At 35.7% G+C, this 22,428-nt stretch overlaps 2 protein-coding genes across 2 annotated transcripts in view; both read right to left on the reverse strand.

Moving 5' to 3' along the window:
- The window catches only part of CCNB2 (cyclin B2), a 44,490-nt gene extending 39,427 nt beyond the window's left edge, over positions 1-5,063 (reverse strand). The window contains exon 1 of the mRNA XM_078151241.1: positions 5,004-5,063. Coding sequence (XP_078007367.1) covers positions 5,004-5,063 — 60 coding nt within the window. The remainder of the gene's footprint in view (positions 1-5,003) is intronic.
- Positions 5,064-5,136: 73 nt separating this feature from the next.
- RNF111 (ring finger protein 111) overlaps positions 5,137-22,428 on the reverse strand; it is a 93,797-nt gene continuing 76,505 nt past the window's right edge. Inside the window, 7 exon segments of the mRNA XM_020981896.2 lie at positions 5,137-5,254; positions 7,425-7,528; positions 8,605-8,700; positions 9,707-9,799; positions 17,921-17,982; positions 17,985-18,046; positions 20,180-20,305. Coding sequence (XP_020837555.1) covers positions 5,137-5,254; positions 7,425-7,528; positions 8,605-8,700; positions 9,707-9,799; positions 17,921-17,982; positions 17,985-18,046; positions 20,180-20,305 — 661 coding nt within the window.

Here is a 22,428-nt window from a genome sequence, read left to right on the forward strand (position 1 = left end):
TAAGCTTCAGGGGCACCCCAAAATGTTGAGCTGCAAGGTCATCTAGAAAGAATTCTCTCAGGCTGTCTCCAAATCAAGTAAAGGCATTTACTGAAAATAATGCAACACACCAAGGGAGGGGGGCACCCCAAAGAAGACGCCCATCAAGGGAGGTGGGTCCTTAAGGCAGATGCCCCCTAAATGGAGATACTTGCTTAAGGGGGATGCCCTCCATTTAAGGAAGATGGCCAGTAGCCAGGAGAGGCTAGGGATTCTTATAGAGGAAACCCCGATGTGGGCAGGGAGATAAGGTAACCAGGAACAGTAAGCCAAAGTTTCACAAATATCTAGGTACAACATAATTCCACTGTTCAGCCCATTTGCCAGGGGCATAGGGGCCCTGGTTAGGTTAGTTTTGGAATTTCATAGACCAGCCTACTTGAATGTCATCCTCTCTCCTCTCAGGAAGGAGGCACCCAAATTAATTTGAGGAAAAGTGTCATGCATTCCTCATCAGCAGGATTAATGAGAAAGACCCCAAGAGGTATGAAACAAAGTGAAGATGAATGACCATGAGAACTAAGCCTGCTAAAAAGAGAATAGAGTCAGCCTAGAATCATCTAGATAGCTGTGGTTGCTGCATTTATGGAGTTACTGAAACCCTGGTACCAAAGTATGAATTGAATAGGACAAAGTGCAATTCTGATCCTTGGTAGAACACTTTACTAGGCAGTTTCGAATGGAAGGAAGTCGGGTTCTATCCCCCAAACTTAAAAGAATTCTAAGGATGCCTAGGACAGTCACTACCATCCTTCTCAGTGCCATTCTCCGCTTTTTATTCACACTCATCCCTCCTATCCTACCTGCTGCCAAATCTTGTTTTCACCTTTCACAACACCTTTCCTGTATGCCTCCTCTCCACTCATATGGCAGACCCCTTAGTGAAGCCTGACCACTTCACATCAAGACTCTTTCAATGGCCTTCTGATTAGCCTCCTTGCCTTGTCTCCCCACCTCAATCTATTCTCCACTTGGCAGCCAAAGTCATTTTCATAAAGCACAGGTCTGTTCATTTCACTCCTTTACTCAGTAAACTCCAGTGACTCACTATTACTTCCAGGATCAAAAATAAAATCTGTGTGGTGTTTAAATATTTAAAGCCTCTTGCAACCTGGCCCCTTACTACTTTTCCATTCTTATTCCATGTACTCTACTATCCAACTACCTACATGGCCTTGTTGTTCCCCATATGCAACCCTCCATCTCCCCATTTTGTGCTCTCTTCCATGTATGAAATGCTCTCCCTCTTCACCATCTGTCTTTCTTCAAGACTCTGGGCAAACCCCACCTTCTGAAGAAAGTCTTTCCTGGTCTCTCCACCCCAGCCCAAAGATTATTTTCTATTTAATGTTATTAAATATTATTTACTTTCTATCGTACCTACCTTGCTTGTACAATTTTTTGCATGTTGTGCCTCTCATTAGAATGAGCTACTTGAAGGCAGAGACCAAATGTTTGCCTTTCTTTGTATCCTTACCATTTAGCATAGTGCTTGATACTTAATTAAGTACTTAATAAACACATTAACTGAATGAGTGGGTTGGGAACAGAAGAGTATTTATTTAGAAATTAAATAAATGATATAAAACTCAAAGATATGCTTAGGAAAAAAAACCTGTCTTATGGCATTTGAACATGAAGGAGCCATTATAGATCAATAGCTTAATCCTTTTAACCTAGAGGACAGTGTTTGGACTAGACCAAAGTCAAACTGCAGTTTGCATGAGATATAGAGGGATGACTTGGGTCCCTCAGCCTAGACCACTTCCACTGCTTTTTGAACCACACTATGCTCTAAATGGATTATCAATGTATATGAGCAATATGGGTCCTGCATTTATGTTTCAATCATGTTACATGTATATGCAACTATTTACACATATAAAGGAAATGTTAGAATAATGTCTTCTTTTGACGATTGTATCCAATAAATGTTTCATTTAGAATGGCAAAAGTGGCTGCCCTAGCCCACCTAGTTAAACTATAATGTGAGTTCTCATCTAATATTTATTCCTTAAAGTTTAAACTTTTTTTTATTGTATTGAAAAAGACCTGGAAGGCTAAAAGAAAAGATACAGGAATTTGTGACCTTATGAGCAAATTGTATTCAAAACTTTATAAGTATGTTGTTTTAGAACTTGGAATATTTTACTTCAGAAACAAACTTCTCTCATACACAAAGAAAAAACTGATAATAAAATGCTAAAAATAATTGGAACATTTTAATATTATTGTTTAGTGTTCAAGTTTCATAGACCATTAATTTTAATAATAAAACTATTCTTATCATAAACAATTAACATGTTTCAGATGGGGAAGAGTCTGCAAGCAATTAAAAAGCAAAAATAATTCAAGTGCAGGAAAAAGGTCAGGTCAAATAAGAACACAGTGTTACTGATCTATACATATTTGTTGACAAGTATTTTTCCCATTAAAATAATAGATGGCCATTCTTACAAATTTTATTTTGAAATTACTGGATGCAAGGAAATGAAAAGCACCAAAGCAAATAAAGCACAACAAAGTGAAGGAACTCTTGCAATATATTTTCCCCCTGGATCATTTTCCTCTAAGGGCAGCATTTCAATTTAAGAGCTTCAACGTTAACAGTAATGGAAGCTAATCCCTTATAAAAATTATTGTATGACAAATAGCAATGTCCTATCTAAATAATAATAAAAAATCAACAGTAGTCATTATCAAACACGTCCAAGTGTCCCTAATTCTGATTTAACTGTACAAACACTCTAGCCCTTTACTGGGAACCCAGGTTTTCTAGTAACTAGTTAGAGAATATTTCCCCACATCCTTTATACCATCACAGGAATAGTATGTACAGAAAGGCCACTTGTCCTTTATTCCATTAAGGTGGAAATTTGCCTCTACCTCGTACTTCGTATGCAACTGTAGCTTAAAACTCATTCAGTTTGTCTCTGAAAATATGTATATCACCATGAGATTTGTTTGTCTCCACAAAGCAAATTAATTAAAAAATAGCTAGCTAACAATTAGTTTTCTCTCCCTAGATTTCAGCATCAAAGGAAAAAAAATTATAATGTACTACAGATTAAAAAAAGAATGTGGCTAAGTTTCATGGAGTTGATAAGAGGTGGGATATGCAAGAGCTGTGATTTCATTGGCTTGGGGAATACTTCTTGTAGTAAATCTTTCCACACCAATGGAGATCATCAACACTCAGTAGCTCTCTTTAATTTATGATAGGAGAGTTGCCTGGGGAAGTGACTTGCCCAGGGTTAAACACCTGATAGGCATTATAGGTAGGCCTTGAAATAGGTCTTCCTGATTTCAAGCTGACCCCCTTTATCCACTACTATACCATGCTGTCTTTAACTGTAAGAACTGCTGCCTCCCCCCACCCCCCTAAAAAAGAGGATGAAAAAAGGTAAGTAACCTTAATTTAATAAAGACAAAACAGCAAATTGGGCAGATTCAAACATGAAGCTATAACACAATTTAAAAAGCATTCTTTATCTCATGGTTTTTGATGTTGCTTTACACACACTATGAAAAAACAAGAACAATGGAAATTGAAGGTATTTATTAATCAATCCACTTACAAAGCAGGTGGCTTAATGCAAGCTTATTGACATCTTCACATATGATCCATAGGAACATGTCTTCCACATTATGACAGTAACACTGTCTGGATGCATTTGCAACTTGGGGCATTACTGAGCACATTTAAACAAATAAACTATGCTATTCTGTAATATGAAAGTATTTTGATAAGGAATTTGCATCCTGACGTGGATTAAAACTTCCTCCAAAGGAGAAATGTTAGTACATTAACTTAACTCTATATACTATATTATTCAGCAAATCTTAACTATAGAAATTAATATTTTTAAACCAGTGATTGACTGTTGGCAATGTATACAGTGGAATTCTATAACCAGAGCAACACTAGGTAACAGCATAATTTGTGCCTCACAGTAAGTATCTGCAGATTTATAGTTTTTCAAGTTTAGTGAGAAATAAAACAAGAGACATGTAGATTTAGCTAACTTTATTAACTTTTAACTAATAAAAATCCCTTGAAGATGATCCTGGGACCTTTTTAGAAGTTCTATGAATGCATGGATACCTGCCAACAATTGCAATTCTAAATCTTGATTGAATGTGTTTACAAAACCAATGTAAGCAGATATCTTAACTAGACGTGCTTTAGCTGAAGACTGAAGAACAAAATTCTACATGTCTTTTTTCAGTTTCCCTAAAAATTCATTAAATCTGCAAGTATATACAATCCAGCTAATGGAAATTAATATTTAGTGTTCGTTAGAGCTGTTTTACAGCAGGGAAATTAAATCAGGGAATCAAATTTCTCGACAATGTAAGAAAAAAGATAAATACAATCAGAACAGCAGTATAAGTATATAATATCGATATTCATCTATATCTGCATTGTGCTGAAAGGAAATTTAAAAGGATACACCAAGAAGGTTCAAATCGATCACTCTGGTGATGAGTATGCCACCTGCATCTGACTGAATATAATTTGTATTCTGTTCCCAGTATTAAGGATGGTTTTTAACTCAGAACTCATATTGTAAATATACAGCAGCCCTTTTGTCCTACTTAAGGAATGTCTTAATACACAATATTATCATTTTCTAGTTCATCTTTATACAGTAAACTAAAATACATGATTGATTAAATTAACAAATTCAAGGTTAGTAATGGATGAAATCATAATTCTCAAAGCTTGGTACTATGTAAAAACAAAAGGACCACACAATTCTACTTTCTAAAGCAGCTAATCTTGCCTGCAAGTTTAGGGTCACAAAGCCCATAATATGTGCAAAGAAATGCAATCAATACAAGGAACCATGCAAAAATACAGTAAAATAAAAAGGGAAATGTAAAATCTAAAAAAAAAAAAGCTTTTATAAATACATTAAATCAACTGTATACACAAACTGTAGGTCTAGCATTAGTTGTACCATGTAGCAGAGCCAGCACTCTTTAAGTTCAATGCTTTCAAATCTGCGCAGGTAAGTCATGCCATCTTTGGTTGACTGCAGTACCAGAAAGGATAGGAATGGGAGGGAGGGCAAGAGTTCTGGGAAAATGGTGTCAACTTTCACTTGGCAGCTGAGCTTCAATGTCCACTCTGCAAATGGGGCACTTCTTATTAGTAATTAACCACTGGTCGACACACACTTGGTGGAAAAGGTGCATACATGGAAGGCGCCTAAAATTTAAAAATGAAAAAATTAATGTTATGATGAATACAAATGGCATTTCTAAAGACCTTATGGTTGTTTCAAGGCCACTGGGAACTTTTTCTCTTCATAAAGAAAATTTAAATGTAATACTTCAGACAAAAGGATAGGGACAATATTAGAAAAATTACTAGAATGATACATTTCTATAGATATAGAAATATACAATATATCGTGAGTGACTGTAATCATCAGAATTGCACTAGTAGTTATGTTCCATACGATAACAGGTCCATTTTTGTCCAGGAGATCGATTACAATGCTCTTTCTAATTGCATAACATTACAAAATTTATTCTGATGGTATAATTCCTATACCACCCTTTTAGAGCAGTAGCACTTTACCATAAACATGTTAAATAAAAGGTGTTCATTTTGGTGAACTAAACTAGGTTTTTAGTTAACAAGTTATAAGAGCTCAAAGAGGATTTCCACAATTAGGACAGAAAGACAGGACAGCATTAAATTTGTCATTTTGAGAAGAAAGCCAAGTGACATTCACTCTAGGTAAAGTATTAACAATAAAGTCACTAAGACAATTTTATTCTTCATTCAGACTTGCTTATCTCTGAATGAAACAAAAAGATTAACATTTATTTCTACCCCTTTAGTCTTCTCTAAATTAAGGCAGTTATCCTATGCATTAAGATAACAAAACAGACTTCATTGCAGGTGCTCCCATCAACAACACAGATTAATTCAGATCACTGCTCATAACCATCTTTGAGTTACTGTGGCAAAAGGGGGGGAAAAAATCACATAGTGTTCATATGGGATGAACCTCTTCAAACACAGTTAGGATGGTCCAGAGATGATATAGATAGAGTCCACTGCCAGGCCCAGACCTTTTCAGGTTTCAGCTCTATTTGCAAGCTTGCACTTTGCTGGCAAAGCCTCCAAGAACCAAGGCAAATACTGCTCCACAGTGAAGCACTGATGGAGGACTTCATTGTGGGCAACAAAAAATTGTTTTAATACTAATTTATCTGAAAGCCTCCCCAAATGACATGTGGGTTCACTACTGTAAGCTATCTTCAGCTCAAATTCTGAGGGATTACCGTTTTTCTGTCTATTTAAGTTCCTGAAAACATCCTATTATTATGCTGAATTAGGAAAATAAGAGACCACAAATCTATTATTTGGGACCTGAGTGCAGAATCTCAAACTTAAATAATTTTAATTAATTTCATTCAAGAACTTACAACAATATAATGGACTATATTCCACTTTAAAATAGAATTGCTTTTGTATCCCATAACTGGTCACAAGAGATTTGTGTATGGAATGAATTCTGACCCTCCAGCCTGTTTGACATTGGGCTGTTCTGTCTCTGGACCTCAAATTCTTCATCTATAAAACTGGGAAGGTAGACTAGACGATATCTAAGGTACCCCTCCAGCTTAAAATGTACACAACAAATTTTGTTCTTCTGGAACTTTGAAAGATAAAACAATATGACCTCCAAAGAAGAGGAAAGAATACTTCCATCCCAGATTCTCCAAGGTGGTCAACTTAAAACTTACTTGGCAGAAAACAACTTATCTACCATTTCTACATGTCAAAAGTCCAGCAACAGGATGTACTGAAGTGGCACGAATGTGTAATATGACAACTATTATGTTCCTTTAAATTTTGGAAACACTCTGCCTCATAACAATCCTGTGAGGAAGGTAGAGACTACAGAATTCCTGCTTTCTTACAGATAAAGAAACCTGGGCTCTGAAAAGTGCAGGGACCTGGCCACAGTCACAAAGCTCTTAAGTGTCTGAGGAATGTTTGCAAATGGTCCCTTTGCACATCATTCCTTCACATTGGGACAGGTTTAATCATGGGACTGAAGAGGCCACAGAAGGCATCTAATCCAATATCTCAATAAAAGAAAACAAAGATGTAGACAAGTGGCAATGATTTGATCAAGGTCAAAAGCCAAAGAACAGCAGAGCTAAAGGCAGTACAATGCACTAACCGTACCACCCACAGACATATGCATTCTTCTCTACCCCCTCCTCTCTCTCTATCATGCCCAACTGCAAAGACTGGCTGGAAGAATGGGTTAAAAGAAAGAGTAAATCAGGCTTAATATTTGTTTCTAACCCTTGCTGTAAAATGTTGGCAATTAATCTGATTAATATTTAATTACCTCACATCTTCACCTTCCTCTAAAATAGACAAACAAATGGTACATTTTTCCTCTGTGTCTTCCTCAGTTCCCTCTTCCCCATCTTGTTTGCAGTGCAGTTTCCTCTGTGAGAACCAATCAGTTGTTACCTTATTAGTAGAGATGACATTATTGAATAACTGAGTAAAATTTGTTCTTTAAAAATCAACATCATCAAAAACATCAACAAAACGACATTGAACAGTAACAAACATAAGATTTTTTTAAACAGCTACTGATGGCTAATAAAAAGGTATAACTTAGAATCCTGGGGACCTAATACACATGCTCTTTTTTGCTTCATGATTTAACAGATTAAAAGTACTATCACTGATTCAGTATAATAAAGCCTTTATAAAAGTAAAGGTAGCATATAAATTTAAAAGATACAAGCAACATAAATATATTATTTCTATGATTTTAAATAGCCAAAAAATATTTAAAGGAAAAAAATTTAAATCACACCTTGTACATTTTTTATTAATATTTATTTTTAAATACTGTGCATATTTATTGATGTTGTTAATATCAATAACTGAGAAGGAAAATTAACAGTTCTAAATTGTAGGAGGCCAAGAAATATTAGTAATTTCTCATTTCAGCCTTAAAAATTCAACATCAAAAAAACCATATGGCAACTATGGTTTTACATCTATTTCAGCTTCTTGCGGGGTCCTGGTGACCATGTTTAATTTATCTAGTCCATCAACTCCATGCTCAAAAAGAATAATAACAGACACTGAAAGGTCTAAGGTAATAAATTAAAAGAGTTCCATATAATTGCAGAGAATTTGAAAATTGCTAAATTCATGATATCTTTACAAATGCCAAAGGTGCTGTTGTCTTTATGCCACCTATACATGTTGCTTAGAAGTGGTACTTGGAAATCTGAGCAGGTTATAGTCTTATTCTAAGATTTGCAAAATTTAGAGTGTGACTCTAAATAACCACTGACCAAATGCTGCAGAAGTAGGTAAAATTTGACTAGAGGACTAAAATTTATCTTAGGAAGGCAATAAATTTGAAAACTAATTCTAATTTTAACTACACTTATAGCAAGAACCAGCTGGCAGTTTGGGCCACAAATAAAGTAGCAAGGCTAACTTAGGACACTTAAATATTTTTCGAATTCCCTACTAAGGCTATTAAAAGAAATTCTCACCTTTTTGTATTTGTGTGGGTATGTACATCTTTCAATTGTTCCCTGGGAAGCTCCACGATTGACATTTCCTAACCGCTCTTCCAAATGAATCAGTTCCTAAAAACAAGGAAAAAAAACATCAAAATCCAAACTGATAACCTCATAAATCACAAGGAAGATGATTTCAGGGGGGAAAAGCCAGTAATGATTTTAATTAAGTTATATCACAATTTCTCTAAAGTTACAATACACAAAAAATTTACACTGAAAAGAAAAAATTGAATCTGATATTTTGTTACAGTTAAAAAGCACTAAATTAGGATTTTCATACATGACAAGAAAACAAAAATCTAATATCCAAATGTCTTTTCCCCCTGAAGATTAAATGACAAAGAACTTTTAGATCTGAAACAGAATTGTTTCTGGACCCTGAACTCTGCGAAACATGACTAGATTATTTTCTCCTATTTAGACAGCTTAGTTCATTACAATCTGAGTGCTACAGAAATATTGCAAAGGTCTACAAATTCATATGTGAACCAACCACTGCCATTCAACATTCAGTGCCAATAAAACATGCAGTTTAACTCATAATGACACAAATGAAAATACTTTCTTTTGACTTCTGTTCAGTAAATATTAGCATCAACTAATTTATACAGATGGTGTCTCTGTATTTGATTGTATAAGTAGCTTTATTCGATTTCTGCAGTTGGCTGAACACTTTATTTACTCCTCTTTTAACAAGATAAATATGCTGAGATGGAAAGACTTAGAATAAGGAGACCCATGCTACAGCTCTTGCCCTGCCCCTCAGATGTGCAATCATAGGTCTCAGTTTTTTCACCAGTAAAATGAAGTAGTTGGATCTCTAAGCTCCTATCTCTCAAATTATGTGAATCATTAGTTCGCCCCCCACCCCAAATACACACACACACAGAGTAACTACAAATTCATACACAACAAATGCTAATAACTACCTTGAAAGTTTTGATGTATTCTTTCCCTTTGCAATGAAATGCAGTGCCATACCTCAAACAAATGCTGAAACTAATAAGAGTTATATACTTTTCCCTTTACTAAATACATTTTGGCTAACAACTACACTTATTTTATTACAAACCTCAAAATTGCCCCTGAAAGGGCCTCTAAATGATGTTCCATCCAATCCTGATGAAATGTAACGGATGTGAGGATAGCCTGCCATGTCTGGAACCTATTTAAATACAGACACAAGTTAAAACTGTTCAGAACAATTTCACAGGCTTACTTTTCACAACAACAACAACAAGAACAAAAAGTTTATTGGTGCCCCAAGGCATCAAGCAGTTGGGAGCAAGGCCAGCTGCTAAATCCAAGCTCCAGCCTGCTTTTATAGACAGTAGTATTTACATATAAGGGTGAGACAATACTGATTGGCAGACATTTTAATGATGAGGTAGGATGAGTGTCATCTTAGCTCCTGCTCATTACAGCATCACTGGGAGATGAAATTAGTTCTCAGGTGGTGTGAGTTGTCCTCAAGGGGACCTCGCCCTCTACTGTAGTCTGGCTAATCACAGGACCCAAAGTTTAAGCAAGGTTTTCAAAATATGGGGGTCATTCAGACTATATTTTGCCCCAGTGGCCTTACTTTGCACAATTCCCTCTTTGGGGCTAACCGTATTTATAGCACTGCACCAGTGTTGTTTTCTAGTCATGTCCAACTCTTTGTGACCCCTTCTGGAGGTTTCTAGGCAAAGATACTAGGATGGTTTGCCATTTTCTTCTCCAGCTCATTTTACAGATGAGGAAATGAGGTGAACAGGGTTCAGTGACTTGCTCAGGGTCACACAGCTACTAAGTATCTGAGGCTAGATTTAAACTCAGGAGGATGAACCTTCCTGGCTCCAAGGCTTACTCTATCCACTGCACCACTGGACTTCCCCCACAATCAAACCTGTATTGCTCCTCTATCCTCAACTACATCATCTTAATCTCTGTTGCTCATGGCAAATCAATTTGCACAAGCATTAGTGGCTTAAACTAGGGCACAAATTTGCAACAGGACACAAGTGTACTACTGCCATGAATATTATAAAATTGTAATCCCATGTTTCTTTCAATGTCATAAAATTTAAACAAACTTAGTTAAGCAGAGTCATAATCTCAAAATCTCTTAAGGAGACAAACCTTGTTAAATAGGCTTTATACGTAAACTAAGTGAGGTTACATATTAAACCACTTAGGAGGCTTAGGATGTAATTTGAGAGGAGAATTTACATATTACCAGTAAACATGAACACCATAAAAACAACACAAAAAAACCCTACAAAGTAACAGAATAATGATCAATATTAAATAAGATCAAGTCCTCTTGTAATCTGGTAGCCCACTCCCAATATTCATGTAATCAGCATATTTCATTTTGAGTGCCAGATGTCCTATGTGGTCATACAGTCCTTGGAAACGTTTCCCTTGGAAATTCTGGCTTACGCCTCATTCTGAGGACAGCTCTAAAGAGGGCTCCTCCTGGAAGATCTGCTTCTCTGGTTCCAAGTCACTTGCAGAAATTCTTAGGTAATTCTGCTAAAATCTGCCAGTAACAAGACTAATACAATTTAGTACAATATCCGAAATGTGCTTTTCCAGTAAGTAGTTCATGTGGTGAGAACTAACTCAACTATAGGGATCTAACCCTATTGACAACAGAGCTACAAGAAGTATAACAAATTAGGAACCCATAATTTACTTGAAACTTCAGAGAATTTTAGTTTTGTTACATTATCATTTGCTCTTTCTATCTTTATCCAAACTCTGTGCTTGATATGGACACTGTCAACCACAGGGTTAAGGAAGAGGGCCTAACATAGAAAATGAACCTTCCTATTCCTTAATATTATTGCAAAGATACTTAGAAAAAAGGATATGATTTAAAATTCTTTATGATTATTAATGCAATTTTTGTATATATAAAAACCTTAATCCAATTTTGGGACCTTATTACTAAAATATGCTCAAGCCTAAGACACATTTGGAAAACCAATCAAATATATATTCTTAGATTTCTAACATTCTAATCCTGTTGCTTTCTCAAAGTTCACTACTCCTTTAAATCTAAAAACTTTTACATCTTCATCTTATCTGCCCTTTTCGAGGATATATCTACAGACATTTCTTCCTTCCTATCTATCTATCTATCTATCTATCTATCTATCTATCTATCTATCTATCTATCTATCTATCTATCTTCCTTATAAGTCATTAGGTCATAAGACCTAATCTTACATACAAATATATAACTATTAACAAGTGGATGGCAAGCCTAAGAACTCATTTGCTTTAGTTGCTCAGGATATGGAGCTGACCACAAATTCACATTAAAATTGTAAGATCTTTCATACTTGCATCCTACTTTAGTAACTCAGATGTTTCAATATTAATTTATTAATAGATTTAGTATTGTAATGACAAAACTTCCACTGCTCACCCGACCTGTTTATAGAAATCTGCTATGAAAGGAAAAAGGAGGTACATGGTTATGACAATACCAAGAATGTCCCTTCAAGGGAACAGATTGATGTGATACAATCTATTAACAGGAGAAAAAACTCCTTTGGCTCTGTTTGATTCCAGACAAGAGTCACAGTTAACAAGCCAATCCCACAGCAAAGTTTTATATCATTCATAAGGAAGTACGTGCTTGCATCAGAATTAACCAGGTGGGAAACTTTCTTCTTCAGAAAGGATAGAGCACCATGGGGTAATAACTGAGTCAAGAGGATCCCACCTTTGCCTAGGCAAGGTGGTCCCCTCAAGTTTTCCCAGGGAAAAGATATCCACCTGAGAACAGTAGTTCTCAGACTGCCCCTTCTTTGGGCAGCATATGGAATTTCTCCTGAATGGTGGATTATGGGCTTCATGACCATTTTGACATTCATATCTAAAATTCAAACTTACAATATTATAGTACAGTCTCATAAAATTTCACCTCAAATACCACAAATAAAATTTCATAATTTTTATAAGTGATAGCCAAATAATTTCAGATCAAACTCTTCACTATAAGCAAGCTTGTAAACTTTCCCACTTTGGCTGAGTGTTGTCTTAGTTTCTGAAACTTCAGTACTTCACAATTTTACAACACATGGTTATAGTAAGGCTGATAAGATCTTATGATCTTGCCTGAGTAGAAAGTCCCAAGGAACCTAAAAGATAAGGATAGCTTAAAGAGGCCTTCACTACTTTTCCTTCTAACAGTAAATTATCAGGACTATTAATTTTTAAGCAAATATATTCCATTTAACACACATTTAACATTTAAAAAACATTTTTACCACATTCTTTTAATAGTTCAATCCATAATCTAACAGCATCCAAACTAAAGAGAACTTTTCTTTTCTTTTTAGGCAATTGGGGTTAAGTGACTTGCCCAGGGTCATACAACTAGTAAGGGTCAATTGTTTAAGGCCGAATTTGAACTCAGGTCCTCCTGACTTCAGGGCCGGTGTTCTATCCATGCACCACCTAGCTACCCCTTGGGAAGTTACCTTTCTAACAACAATTCTGATACAATGGTTTCCCAAATCTCACAATGTAAGAACAAATTTCATAATTTCATGTATTTAAAATGTCAAACAAAACTAATTGCCAGTCAGATAACATTAATTAAATCGAATGCATTTCCAAATTATCTTACATAGAAAATCATTCATTTTCACCTTCGGCATTCTATACTAATTGCATTCAAGACCAACACAGAGTACTTAGTTTACTAATATTTATATAGTGCTTATGGGAACAGTATTAAGCACTTTACAATTATTATGTCATGTGATCCTCACAGCAACCCTTGGAGGTGGGTGTTATTATAAGTTAGGAAACTGAGGTAAACAGAGGTGAAGTCATTTGCTTAAGGTCACACAGCAAATACATTTTTGAGACTAGATTTTTAACTCAGATTTTCCTGACCCATGCATTTTTCAGTGCATTTCCTTAGTGCTAAATAGCAAATGTGATTTGCATTAAGTTCTGATTTACCACAATTATACTAATAGGAAAACATAGTTCACCGTAAGTGAGATGACATTCCAATTTTAGTTTCAGGACAAATTTTGACCAAATCAATTTGATTTGGTCAAAATCACCAAATTAGTGATTTGTAATCACTAATGGTAACATTCAGAATCTCAATTTTCCCAAGGGCATCCTGTTTTCAGTTAGCTCAAGTTCAAAAGTTTGTGGGGACACTCCCAGCTTCCCTCAATCCTTTTCTCTTTAAAATCACCACATCAATTCTTTTTATGGTTTTTTTTTTTGGTTACGCAATGGGGTTAAGTGACTTGCCCAGGGTCACACAGCTAGCTTTATATGTGTCAGTCTGAGGCCGCATTTGAACTCAGGTCCTCCTGAATCCAAGGCCAGTACTCTATCCATTACGCCACCTAGCTGCCCTTTTTATGTTCTTAACCTAACCTCCCCCATACCTCACCTTAACCACCCCCCTCATTCTCAATAGGGCACATAGGCAGTAAAACTATTTATTAAAAAGAGAAAGAGTGCGCTTAATTTTGTTTTACAAAGGATTTTAGCATAACTTTACACCAGACTAAAGACAACAATATTTTCTTTACCAGTCAGTTAGTTAATTTGAATTTGTTAAACTCCTACTAACTAGATAGAACAGAGAGAAGAGGGGTGAGTTCCTATGAGCTTTCTTTTGTGATCTTAAATTGTCTGTGGAAAGGGGGTACTGAAGAAGACATTCAATACTAGTCAAAGAGGCATAAGAAAACCCTGGAAAGCACAAGGAAAATAGGAGAGGGGTTTCACCTGTGAGGCTCACATTCCCATTCTCCCTCCTTTGAAACTCACAAGGTTCAAGTCTGTCTTCCAAACTTGACCAGAGTTAGAAATGCAGAGAGAAAGAGACTGTCTTTCTGAAGGCTTTGAAAGTTCCACAGAAAAGTTTCCACTCTCTCCTTTCTTTTTCCTTTGGCTGATAAGACTACCAGAAAAGTCAGTTTGGGTTTATCCAGACACACAATAGAGACTTGCTTACAATATGCTTAATGTTACACAAGTAAACACTTAACACTTCAAGTTCAAAAGTCCCACCCATAGTTATCTGACCAGTATGAATTGAGCTCTACTGCTTGAGTTTTGGACATTCCCTGTTGGCCAGCTTTCCCTCGTCCCAAGCTTTAACAGCTTGCCTAATGGGGAGTTAACAGGAGGCTTGTTCTGCCCCAATCCCATAATAATATCTGTATTCTGTGCCTTTCTATTACTTAGCGACTTTGCTTTTGTTGTTCAGTCATATCTGACTCTGTGACCTCATTTGGGGTTTTCTTGACACTGGAATGGTTTGCCATTTCCTTTTCCAGCTCATTTTACATATGAGAAACTGAGGCAAATGGGGTTAAATGACTTGCTCAGGGTCACACGGTAAACTTCGAAGGCTGGATTTGAACTCATGAAGATGATTCTTCATGATTCTAAGCCCAGTGCTTTATCCACTGCACCACCTAGCTGCCCCTTGGTAACCTAGCATTGGGCAGCTCCTCAATACTGCCTCATTTTCTTAATGCACAAATAACAATCAGTTTTGGGTTTGGCACCTATTTCTCCTTATCCTTCCTAACTCTAGGAAGCTTAATTCTCCGATCACTTCACAGCTGATTAACTGCTGAGAGACACCACTCGGATCCAGGATCACACAAAAGTCTGACTTCTAGCTGTGGTGGCAGAAGGTGGGTTGACCCAGTTATAGCCATGCAAGTGAAGGGACCCTTCCTGGTTATTAAATTGTTAAAAAGAATTCTGGCCTTACCCTGGCCAATAAAGACAAACTCAGGAAAAGGAGTTTGTTGGCAACCAAAGACATTAAGTAGTTGGAGTAGGGTGATACTTTTATCTCTTTAACTCACCCTTCCCTCATATCATTGATACCATTCAACTTCAACAAATATAAATAATTCCAAATTCTGTAATACTATAGGAAACTCAAGTAATGGTTTCTAAAATGTAATCCCAGATAACTATTGCATAAAAAGTTATTTTTTCATTTCAGTCTCAGTTTCCTTGAAACTTGTATAAAGGAGCTCTTTGCAAAAAGTACAAAAATATAAGGATGATTCTGTAAGTAACATAGTTCTTTGTAGACAGTATTCACTTAATATCTGATGAACTTAAAGGCCAATAGTGTCAAGTGCTACCAAAAAATCAAGAAGGATTACTAATTATTTGGTGGATTTGGTGACTGAAGGGTCATTAGTGATCTTGAAGCCATTTTAGCAGAGACAGAATAGAGACATCAAGGGTAAAATAAATCACTTTTGAGAACTTTGGCAGTAAAGGGAAGAAATAATTTTTTTTAAAGCTTTGACAGATCAGAGCAAGCTCAGAGAAAGAAGGGAAGTAATTAACATATGGAGCTTAATTTACTCACTTAAGGAGGGATTTGGACTAGATGATCTCCCAAGAACATTCTTTTTGTAAAATCTCACAATTCCTTTGAAAAGCAGTAACTACCTACCCTATATGTACTAATAAGATTAACAAACTTTCCACTGTGATTCACTACAAAGCACACATACAATGAGACTTTTGTAGTTTTGATTTTTATGCTATATAAATTTTGTATATAAAATTTTGAAATCACTAGGGCCAAAGGCGGTTTCTTTTTGATAATGATTACAACATTAAAATGTACCACTCACGTAAATGTGTATCAACTAAAAGCCTACATACATTTTCTACATTTAATGACTTCAAAATAAGTCAACATGAAACACCTCCACTCAACAGAAGAGGAATATAAGTTCAGGATTGAATGTTCTATCAGATGAGGCAGCTAAGTCAGTTTTTTAACCTTTTTTGGGGGGGAGAATTGGGGGGGAAGGGAGGAGAATTTTATTTTTAGCACAGGGTAAATAATTCAGGAAATGACTGGAATAAAAAAAAAGGCACCCATGAAATCATTCCTATAGAAACATTCCTATCAACCAGCAACTAATTTTTACCCAGCCCACAGCTGAGACAATTTTTACTACTAAACATCAAGTATCAACTCAAGAAAATTCAAAATGACAAACAATGACATTTCATACTTCAACAGTCTTAGCTGCTAAATCAATTTTGATATGTTGCTATCTAAAAAATCACAAAGCAGCATCAAGGTGTCAGGTATTCAAACTAGCTTAAATCAGACATGGAGGTTAAATGTCACTATATAACAGAATTTCAGTCCTTCTAGGGATTAAATGAAAGAAATGTAGACAAGAAGAGGTCTAGAGGTTTTGGGGTGCTGGGAACCCCAAGATCGTGGTACCGGGCCCTGCTTGAAAGAATTCAACTCAAATCTTCTTCCAGCCAGAGGAAAAATTTATTAGTGATAAAACACATACACCAGGTGACTCCCGTAAAGACGGCATGAGTAAAGACGGCAGGCATGAGAAAGTCTCAGCCTTTTGGGCTTCAGATTCTCCGGCCCTAATGAGGGCCAGGGGAGATCTTATATACTAAAATGACTTTGAGTAGTCAGGGGAGGGTCTGGGAAAAGGGATGAGAATTCTGTTTGGAAGGTCTGAGAGACTGAGTAGACAATGGGAATAGCTAATAAAATCAAAAAGGTGGGGCCAAGGCTTTCAAAGGGAGATAAGGGGATAAGGAACCTAAACTGGGAGCCAGATTCCCTTTGGGCAAGGGGTGAAGACCTCAACTTGGGCCACACCCCATCAGACAGACCACTGAAAATACTTCAAGTTAGTCAACAATCACTTATTAAGATACTACTACTGGGGCAGGTAGGTGGCGTAATGGATAGAGCAACGGCCCTAAAGTCAGGAGGACCTGAGCTCAAATCTGTCCTCAGACACTTACTAGTTGTGTGACCCTGGGCAAGTCACTTAGCCCCAAATGCCTCCAAAAGAAAAGAATAAAAGAAAAAGATACTACTAAGTGCTAGGCACTGTGATAATTAAGCACTGGAGATATTAAGGTGAAAATACAGCCCTTGCTCTCAAAAAGTTTATATTTCAAAGTTCATGCCCTATTAATACTGGGTCAGAAGCAGTAACAATTTCATAAAGGACAAGATAATATAATTTCATCTTATATCCAAAAATAAAATTTTACAAGATGGAAATTAAAAGAATAAATTGTAGCAAATCTACTGTTTTTTACTGAGCATTTCCATCCAACACTTACATAATAAAGAAACTTTTATAAATTCTGTGGAAACAAAATAAGTTCAGTTATTGCATGCACTGCCTTCTAAAGAGTTATTTAACATAAAAATGGAGAACATTCTAAAAAATTATTCTTATAACAAAAAGTTTACAAGTAGTCATCTTACCATTAATGGAAGAGCTCCTAGTTGTAAATGATGAAGTCGAGGAGGTGCATGGTAATGAGCCAGTGAGGATGCAGTGCACCTGGAGGATATGTCCCTGCAGTCACTCCAGCTTCAATTCCCAATTCCCTGCCAAAAGCAAAAGTCAATACTTTAAACTTTAGATGCCATTCATTTCTATCAATCAAAAAGAACATCATTTCTGTATGCCCTTCTAAAATTATTTCTTGCTTAACAACACATTTAGTTGAAAGTGTTACCAAAGAATTCTAACAGTTCAAAAGATTAAATTTTAATCTCAAAATAATACTGTTACAATTTCTAGAAATAGCAGCTTCTATTTTATTTTGGATCTAGATTTATGACTCCATCTGTTCAGTGAACTTCCATTGTTGAAATTCCAACAATGTAAATCAACATTTCTTTTGTAACTTAGTCTCAGAGAGATGCCAATGGCACTGAGAAGTTAAAACAATGGCTTGCCTGTAGCCAAATTGTTGATATATATATCAGAAGTAAAATGTGAACACAGGTCTTCCATACTACAAATATTCTATCCACTAGGCTACATTGTTTTTCTAATTATCAGTAATTAAAAGCTTAAAATAAGCTATCACATTAAAGCACATATAAAAGGAGCAAAATATCATGAGATTCTGTCTTAAAAAAATACAATCTAAAGTATGTGATATTCCTTTTAGTGAAATCAAAGGGACATCAAAATTATTTTGTTACATTTGAATTTAGTGTACTATTAGTTTGTTTTTTTTAACTTGAGCTAAGTTATTTAACTACTTTGGGCATTCATTTTTTTTCTTTGTAAAGTAGGGGTTAGATGATATCTGAGTTTTCTTCCAGGTCTAAAAAGGCTATACAGTTCTATTGCTATGATATACAAAGACAGTACTACTTTGTTTAAATAAAGCAAGTTCTTCGGTGTATGCCATATTCTGAAATAAAAGCAGTTCTTTGTTTCTGCTAAAGAACAGACTATATTTTCATTTATGAATTTTGAGATTTTTAATAAAAAATGGCTGAAAGAAATCAAATGATGTTGTCTCTTAACTCCCTACCAAAGAAAATGCCCTAAGACTCTGGCTGGACTGTCCTCCCTTCCACTCCACAACTTAATATCCATCTCCTTGACTCTGTACCTCACTCAAATTGTAGCACATACAATTAAACAGAAAACATAACAGCTGAACCAAAACCAATTCATTAAACAACCTGACTGCTGTTTAGATCAGGCCTTGCAAACATATTTTATAGGTCTTTGCATTTAACAAAACTGGTTGGAATAAGATTAAAAGAACATTACTATGATAGGTTATATATTCAAGGACTATCAGACTGTTAAAAAACAAATCCCTAATTTAAAACTGGATTTTATCTATTTCTAACACCTGCTTCACAATACTGTGAAAAAGGTAGTGAAAATATTATCATCATGGGTCTTGTATATAATAGGCATTTAATGAATGCTTATGGAATTAAACTCCCATTTTACAGAAAATAATAATAGCTAGCATTTATATAGCACTTTAAGATCTACAAAGTGCTTTACAAATTATCATATTTGATTGTCACGACAACTCTGGGGGTGCTACATTATCCCCATTTTAGAGAAGAGAAAACTGAGTCTAAGAAAGGTTAAATGACTTGCCAGGATCACAAAGCTAGTGCTTTGCTGACTGCCATACATTAAAGGTCAAAGCCAGAATCTGAACCCTGGTCACTTTGGCTACAAGTACATTGCTCTTTCTACTATACCACAGGGCCTCTCTAATATATACGACTTTCCTAAGGCAAAATCCCCAAACTGAGAGCATGTGATTCACTCAGAAAAACACAGGAGAAGTTCTGCCAAAGAGAATACCTTGCATTTATTTACATGGTGGTTTAGGTATGCAAATTGTTTACCTGCTTTTTCACATCTGATCCTTACAACTAACTCAAAAAGCCATGCAGTTCTCCAAGAATAGCGACTAATGATACAACTTAAATGAACAGTAACAAAAGTTACTGGGAATTTTGAATGGTTTCCCCAATACCAAGAAAAATATTAGGAACCACAATGTCATCTTGGGGAACTGAAGAGGAATTTAAGTGGAAATAAGCCGGTATTTTGCCTGGGGAAGACAACAGTACCTGGATAATTTTCACAAGATAATTTAGGGCATAGGTATAAGGACTTGGAGGAAAAAAACCCCACAGGATTGCCACAAGATGACTATCCTCATAGAAGACAAACAAACAACTCACCAAGCAGACCTTTCTGCAGCTTGTCGAGGATGGGAAGACATTGTCTGAGGCACATGGATGTGATGCCCATGACCATAGTTTGGGTGCATCCGATGTGGATGGGGTGGAGGGCGCTCATGGGCCCTCCTAAAAACAAAGAACAAATAAAGACAGTAAAAAATAATTCAATATTTACTTAATTATTCCTAAAGAAAAAAAAGTATGATTCTGTAATCATCTTCAAGTTATTCACATAGTTAAGACTCCTAGTTGATAGCATCAGAGCTTTACTGAGATGGAAGAAAGCTTGGAGACAGGTCAAGTATTCTAACCCACTTTTTTGAGATGACAAAACTGAGGTGATATGCCCAAGGCCAAAAAGGTATTTAAAAGGTAACGAGGGAATCTGAACCCAGGTCCTCTGATTCCAAATTCAATACTATTTCTACTGTGACATTATCTGTTCATACCCAGAAAACCACCATACTTTAGTAGTTAAGTAAACAATTATGTATCCAAAAAGTATGACAATGTTTTTATTTTACTCACCCTTCCCTTATCACATCCCCTCAAAACATCATTCAAACATAAAAATAGTTTCAGTATTAATTTGGCTAACTGCTATATTCAATACGCTTGACATACATACATACACACACATATTTGTGTATGTGTATATATGTATGTGTGTGTATATATCTCTGAAGACCTTTTTCTACTTTTTAACCAGTGAATTTATATATATAGACAGCTAGATATATAGCAATTACGTAAGACATTTCCACACTAGTATTTTATATAAGAAGAAAAAAAAAGTGAAAAATAGCATGCTTTGGTCTGTATTCAATCAATGTCAGTTACTTCTCTGTAGGCAGACAGTATACTTCATCATGAGTCCTTTGGAATTGTCTTGGATCACTGTATTGCTGAGAATTGCTAAGTCATTCACAGTTCTTCATTGAACAATACTGCTATTACTGTGTACAATGTTCTGATTCTGTTCACTTCACTATGCATCAGTTCATGTAAGTCTTTCCAGGTTTTTCTGAAATCTTGCTTGTCATTTCTTATAGCACAATAATATTCTATTACAATCATATACCACAGCTTGTTTAGCCATTCCCCAATTAATGGGCATCCTTTTGATTTTCAATTCTTAGCCACCACAAAAAAGAGCTGCTATAAATATTTCTGTACAAATAGGTTCTTTTCCCTTTCTTTGGATGTCTTTCAGACATAGACCTAACAGTAGTACTGTTGTGTCAAAGGGTATGCAGAGTTTTATAGCCCCCTGGGCATAGTTCCAAATTGTTCTCCAGAATGGTTCGATCAGTTCACAACTCCACCAACAGTGCAAAGTGAATATATATTGAATGTTTTAAAGATAAAAAGGTGAAGGAGAAGAGGGTGGGGTGGTTAAATTTGGAAACAAAAGTGATATAAACAACAAATACACACACACACATGCATGCATGTATGTATGTATGTTGTATGTATGTATATGTATGTGTTATACACACATATGTATGTATGGAAAGAATGAGATTTAATAAATAAAAAAGAAGGCTTTCAAGACAGGGGTGATTGAAGTAAAATGATGAATAAAAACAAAAAGCAACAATCAAATTTAAAATGAAAACCTATATTCATAATTTTTTAAATTTGCCATTCAACTTAAAAAAAACCCAAAACAAAAACACCTCACTGGGCAGAAAAATACAATCATTTCCCTAAATCTTTTATACTATTTCCACTCATATTTTCTTTTTTATTCTTCACTACACTGAGGAAATATTAGCATCTCAGGAAATAGCAGGAAAGAGCAGAAAATCTGGAACCAAAAGCCCAAAGTTCATCTCCTAATTTTGATGTTTGTTTCCCAAGTGACCCTGTGCAAAAACCACTTACCTTCCTTAGACTTCAGCTCCATCAAATGTAAAAGGGGGTACTAGATAACCTTTGAGGTCTTTTTCAACTCTAGATATATGATTTTCCTATAGATATAATTCATCAATGGATAGAAATATCTAGAACATCCCACATAAAACTGAAAAAATTAAAGGGTATTTTTGCACCTACTGATTTTTCTGTAAGTTTGTTCCTATTTTCAATCAGACATCATCCACATAGTTGAATCTCTATGATTGTTTTGATGATCTTATAACCAACTACATTTTTTTACACGTACATGGCACCAAAATTTATTAATTTGGAAATTTTATGAAAAGGTTTACAGAACGGGGCAGAGCTAGGTGGTGCAGTGGATAGAG

Source organism: Phascolarctos cinereus, unplaced genomic scaffold, assembly GCF_003287225.1.
Source record: "Phascolarctos cinereus isolate Bilbo 61053 unplaced genomic scaffold, phaCin_HiC Scaffold_3;HRSCAF=262, whole genome shotgun sequence".
Taxonomy (NCBI): Eukaryota; Metazoa; Chordata; class Mammalia; order Diprotodontia; family Phascolarctidae; genus Phascolarctos; species Phascolarctos cinereus.